Below are 6,000 nucleotides of genomic sequence, written 5' to 3'. Positions count from 1 at the left end.
TCCTCATCAAAATTTCTCAAAAATTGCACTTAAGAAGAATTGTGTTAGACAAACTTGAGAGAGAGAGAGAGAGAGAGGGGGGGGGGGGTCCGTGTCTAGTTTAGAAAATAAGATTATTAAAATTTGACATGGGATCATCTCCTCTTGCCATGTAGGTTTGGTAAGAAACCTGTGGTTCGGAGGTTTGCCTTGGGTTCAATGCCTTCAAAATTGATTTAAGAATAAGATAAAAAGATAAAATATAAATAAAAGATGCGTATGTTACCTGCAAGAAAGCCGCCTACCCAGGTTGGAGAGGGTATATACAGCGACAAGTTCATGGCAAACAGATAAAACCAAAAAAGTACCCCCCCTGCTTTCAAAATCACAGGACTTGTGTGGAAGATGATGGTAACCCATCGACTGGCCGAAGAGGAAGAAGCATCAGGAAGCAGCAGCACCAGGAGAAAGAGGAGGAGATGGTTCGCCTGTGAAGCTTCTGGATGGCATTTGCCTCTCCTAGGCCACTTCATGCTCTTGCCCAAGGCATCACGTAACTGTGTTCTGCCCTGCCCACATGATTTGGGGCATCACATGGTTGTCCTACCCATAGGATTCGATCTAGAATCGGTTCTGTTGAGTCAGTTTTAGAAGACTCGCCTGACTTCCTGTTTGTCACAGTGAGCCACAGACACAGTTTGAACAGGAACTTGGCCAGATTTGCTGTTCTGCACAGTGAGCTTCAGACACAGATTGAACAGCGGCTTGGCCAGATTTACTGTTCAGCACAGTGAGCCCCAGACAGAGAGTCACAGTTTGAACAGCAAATTTTGCATCCTTTCTGGCACGGGGGGCTCATACACGCCCGTCGCTTGAGTGGATTCACACCTTCTCGCAGCTGACACAACGATATGGGCATCACTAATGACGATGAGATTGTCGTCATCCAACCCGGCCAATGCCCCAGTGACCCAAGTGTCATTTCCATCAACTGCTGCGATGAGCTCGGCCTTGGGTGCAACCTTGCACGTGTGCTGCTTGAGTTTGGTCTCTATGTTGTCAAAGGAGGTAAAATTTCTTGTGAAATAAGGCATTTGGTTCTGTGTATATACTCAGCTTTAACAGTAAGAGCGCATGAGAATTCTTTGAGATGTGGACTTGGCAAACTGTGTCACTTCCACCTAGTGCTGTGTTCGACATGCACATGCTTGGTTTAGGTCGTGTAAAGCAAGGATTAAGTCAAATGCTACATTGAAGGTGTAATCAAAGCCTGGCTTACAGGATACGTCTGCATGATGTGTGAGAGATAGCGGTGAAATCATGTGGTGTCTCTTAGACATCTAAGCATCAGCAAACAAAGGTGTGTAGCACAGGAGGGTGCATACGAAGCTACTCATTACATTGGAGGCTGGAGTTACTTGATTCTGAGCAGAGCTGGTCTCGAATGCCAGGAATGTTTTAACAGTTTTATGGTATAGAAGCAACATACACTGAAGAAGCTGAGCTTATGTGTCGCAGGGCTAATGCTGAGTTGAAGAAACATGCACAACATTGCACTTCTGTGATGAAAGGGTGTTTGTATCGGCGTTATGCTGTTGATTCCAAGCATTAATAGTCACTGAGTGCTTGAAGTCTGACAATTACTTCACACATTAATTATGCCAATAATCTGACCTATGCTTTGTAAGTTTCTGCAGATTTTACAACAGATGGGAAGTGGTGCCTTATCATTTTCTGGGTAACCCCAAGAGATGAATCTCAGCATGGTATTAGATGGTCTATGCTGAAGGAACGCCTCATTATGACATGCCCTTCCACAAGAACTCAGCTGCTACTGCCTCTCTTATCCCAGCCTAAAGCCAAAGAAGAAGTGTATATTCTTCAAACTTGCTCATTAGATCGTACTGGTCTTCTGCATGGTAGGGATTCAGCTTACTCCGATACTCATGTTTGGCAAGAAAGTGAGGCCTATCCTGCCTCTGATTTGTCTCCATGTCCTCGTGCAGATGTGGTGCAGATTCTTTGGGAGCTTGAACTAATAATCCACAAACTGAAGGGTACTGTGAGGCCTGATGACAAAGTGGTGAATCTCTTGTACCTCACTGATATCAGGTCTTCTGTCTCTCCTTCTTCTTTTTCTTGTACTGCTATTGAAAACTTAAAACCAAAGCACCAGGTAATTCCAGGCTATGATTCTCGGTGTGTTTTTCTTCCCATTCCATTTTCTGGTAAAAATTGAAGCAGATAGCCAACCTTGGTATTTGAGCCATCCTGCATAGTTTACAATCCTGGGTGCAAGCTGGGTACTTAACGATCCTGGGTGCAAACTTGGTTGTTTATGATCTTGGGTATAGTAGTTGCCTTATATTCCTTGATTGGCTTTCCCTCATTTAGTTGAGTTTCCACATTGTTTATGAATCAGCAAAATTAAGGACTTGTTGTTTTCCCAAATGTCTGGACATTAACTGGCATTGGTTTTTATATCAATTTTCTTGCACTTGGCTGTATAGGCAAACACTCCATGAAAAGAAAAGACAGGAGAGCATTTGCGATCGAGTCAAGGCAATGCTTGGAGACCGTAGTAGTTTGTGTGAACTTAGCCTTGCTGGTCCTGAGTGGAAAGGCCTTGAATTTCTACCAGAGTCTAGCCTTCCTCCTTTTGTAATGGAGACATTCTTTCATGAGGCTTCCACAGGGTCAGAATTGGATGCACATGGTGCTCTTTCAGAACGGACTTCTGCCACTCTAGATAATTGCCTGAGCCCTGGGCTCACATTGCTGCAGATCTCATGCAAAGACAGGAAGGGTGTCATGTATGACTGCACAAGGATATTGAAGGACTTTCAAATCCAGGTGGGAAATTGATCTTTACACCTAGTGCTGTAGGAACATGCTGATGTACTGGATTCATTCAGTTCTCACAATTTCATTGTGCTATTCATAAGCTTGGATGGTTCCATCTCAAACAGGTTGCCTATGGCAGATTATCTACCAAGCCCACGGGGATGGGTGATCTTGACTTGTTCATTCTACAAGCAGATGGCAAGAAGATCATGGATCCAGAAAAACAAAATGTTTTATGTCAACGCTTGGAAGCAGAAATTCTTGAGCCTGTTAGGGTAAAGGTTGTTAGCAGAGGTCCAGAAACAGAATTATTGATTGCTTCCCCAACAGAGATCAATGGTCGTGGTAGGCCTCGAGTATTGTATGACATTACACTTAAACTGAAGCAGCTCAATATCGGCATTTTCAAGGTATGCATTTATGATTTGCATTTGTGACAGTTTTAAATGCAGCCCTGCAAGTTATACTGCAGATCATTGTAAATACTAAATTCTAAAGCTCTCAAAGTTTCAGTTGTAGAAAGATAGTCCTTTTGGTTTTCATGCCATTTGAAAGTCTTTGTTCCAGCCACCTCAGATGTCTTCATCTTTAAAAAATAAAATAAAAAATTAAGGCATACTTATATCTCCAGTCTGAAACAGTTCAATTCTCAGTCACTACGGTAATGTTACCCTACCTCGTGCGAACTAGCATCTCATTTTAGTTTTATGACAGATTACTCGTGATCTGCTTGTAAGGACTCAAATGCAGCGGATTTGAGGCATTTAAACATCTTATGCAAGCTTTATAGATGTTAGCAGATTAGTTAGTTCATGGTTGAGTCTGTACATGTAGTATAGAAGGCTGGGCACAGAGATATTTTAGGCATTTTATTTGCCAGGATTTATTGTGTTTTGACATTATTTGCAGCCAGTCGGCCAGCATGCAATGCTGGCCGACTAGTCATATTTTTGGCATTTATTTGACCTATATATTCTTAGGCTACCTTCTCCACATTCATTCATCACCTGACAGTTCTTGGAGAGAGGGAACATGTGCCAGTGCCTCCACAGTCGATGACTCACATTGCTTCTGTACTGTCTCATGTCTTGGTATATGGATTCCATTTCCTGAGCATACATCTGAGTTCTCATCTGTATTGTGTTCTAAGTTCTTTCTTTCCCTTTCTCTTTTGTCTTGTGTTTCAGCAGTTTATTATAGCTTATGTTTACACTTCCATTGCTGCACCACTTTTGACATGGTATCAGATTTCAGGATTTGTGTTCTTGCTGATTTCAGGACTGTTCTCACCCTTGCTGATCAGGCAGCTGCTGCTCCAACTAGGCGACCTGTTTTACCAGCGTTTTTTACTGACGTCAGCATCCGTACAGCCTGCGTGTCCGTTTCAGCCTGCGTTTTGGTGTCTCTGTATCTCCTCCTGGCTGGATGTTTGCATTATCAGGCCGTTTTTGCTGTTTTTGGTAGTTTTTGACTGATTTTTGGACTTTTTGCAGCAGTTTTTGTCTTCTTTTGGTCAGATTTTGGGTTATACTATATGTGAACTCTTGTTTTTTGCAGTCTGTGCTCGTGTTTTGGTTGTGTTCCCTCTCCAAATACCTTCTTTTCTCTACTTCTCTTCTACATCCTCTACAGATGGCTCCTTCGTGCACATCCATTGATGACAAGCTCCATGGACCTGTTATTACATGTGGAGTGCGGTGATGAAGGCGTGGTTTATCCAAAAGTGGTTATGGTATGTGGTTGGCGGAGCTATGGCACGTCCTCAACAGCCTTTTGTTCCATCTGATTTTGATGAAGACAACAATGAGGAGGCAATATTTACATGGGATTCGGATGATACCCGTGCTTATTCAGCATTACTTCGGTGTATTTCCAAAGAAGTCCTACCGGTGGTTACCTCTTGCAGGATAGCTTCAGACGTATGGTCGAAGTTGCAGTTGATGTACGAGGCTCCTTGCACCATGAGGGCCATTATCTCTATGGACAGCTCCAGCAATTGATGTTTGAACCCAAAGATACGATCCAATCATTTCTACTTCGAGTTACCCAACCCCAGGACTAGCTTCGCACTATGTAGTTTGCCTATCAGAGGCACATCTCGTTGGTACGGTACTCTACAAGCTTCCTTGGGAGTTTGATGGAGTGGCGAATGCTTTATAGACGCAGAGATCTACGACTCCTGTCAGTTTTCTTCAGATGTCCTTGATGCTACTTGAGCATGGCATTGGTGACAGGATGGTCATGTATGCTATATCAGAGACATTGTTGACAAACATTGAGAGCTGCTATGGTCTTCTCTATCTTCAGGAGCTGGTACAATCGACATCGACATTAGGTTCTCTTCGAGGCACCTTGGTGTGGTGGCTTGCGCACCCACTACTTGGGTAACCATGGTTCTACTACGATGGACATTGTTGTATGTACTATGATGCACCATTATCATTGTATATGATATTGTATTAAATCATCCATGATCTGAGAGAGGGTGCTAGCAGATTAATCAGTTCATGGTTGAGTCTGTACATGTGGTACAATAGGCTGGGCACATAGATATTTTAGGCATTTTATTTGCCAGCATTTATTGTGTTTCGACATTATTTGCAGCTAGTTGGCCAAGCTGAACCAGTCATATTTTTGGTATTTATTTGACCTATATATTCTCAGGCTCTCTTCTTCACATTCATTCATCACTTGAGAATTCTTGGAGAGAGGGAACATGTGCTAGTGCCTCCATAGTCGGTGATTCACATTGCTTCCGTACTGTCTCATATCTTGGTATATGGATTCCATTTTTTGAGCATACATCTGAGTTCTCATCTGTATTGTGTTCTTTCTTTCCCTTTCTCTTTTGTCTTGTGTTTCAGTAGTTTATTACAGCTTATGTTTACGCTTCCATTGCTACACCACTTCTGACAATAGAGACATATAAACATATTTGCTTATGTATATGTCTCTATATATTTATGCTTTGTGTACATTTATAAGTTTGCACATTATCTGTGCATATATATATGCTTATGTAACATATATAAATATGCACGACAATGTGAATCTTCAGCTGAAGTAAATGCCAAAAATGAAAAAATTCTGACATTTCTACCTTTTGTAATATAAATATCCACTATAAAAAATACAAAATTGTGACAATAGGTAGTGTAGTACAATGTTTATGAATCA

General features: G+C 42.0%; 1 protein-coding gene across 2 annotated transcripts in view; it reads left to right on the top strand.

Annotated features, from left to right (window-relative positions):
• The first annotated feature begins 285 nt into the window (after positions 1-285).
• The window catches only part of LOC148030065 (ACT domain-containing protein ACR9-like), a 32,280-nt gene continuing 26,565 nt past the window's right edge, over positions 286-6,000 (top strand). Inside the window, exons 1-6 of one of the 2 annotated variants that reach the window (XR_015692126.1) lie at positions 286-1,047; positions 1,677-1,898; positions 1,986-2,091; positions 2,490-2,832; positions 2,949-3,233; positions 4,102-5,239. Coding sequence is in view for 1 of the 2 variants with exons in the window: in XM_087686344.1 (XP_087542470.1) it covers positions 891-1,047; positions 1,677-1,898; positions 1,986-2,091; positions 2,490-2,832; positions 2,949-3,233 (1,113 nt within the window). In the remaining variant the exon portion in view is untranslated. The remainder of the gene's footprint in view (positions 1,048-1,676; positions 1,899-1,985; positions 2,092-2,489; positions 2,833-2,948; positions 3,234-4,101; positions 5,240-6,000) is intronic. The other variant, XM_087686344.1, reaches the window with a different exon arrangement.

This window comes from Lygodium microphyllum, chromosome 10 (assembly GCF_053477565.2).
Source record: "Lygodium microphyllum isolate KBCC chromosome 10, Lygodium_microphyllum_v1.1.10, whole genome shotgun sequence".
NCBI classification, from domain to species: domain Eukaryota; kingdom Viridiplantae; phylum Streptophyta; class Polypodiopsida; order Schizaeales; family Lygodiaceae; genus Lygodium; species Lygodium microphyllum.
Note: the sequence above shows the minus strand (reverse complement) of the source record. Positions and strands in the feature narration are given on the sequence as shown.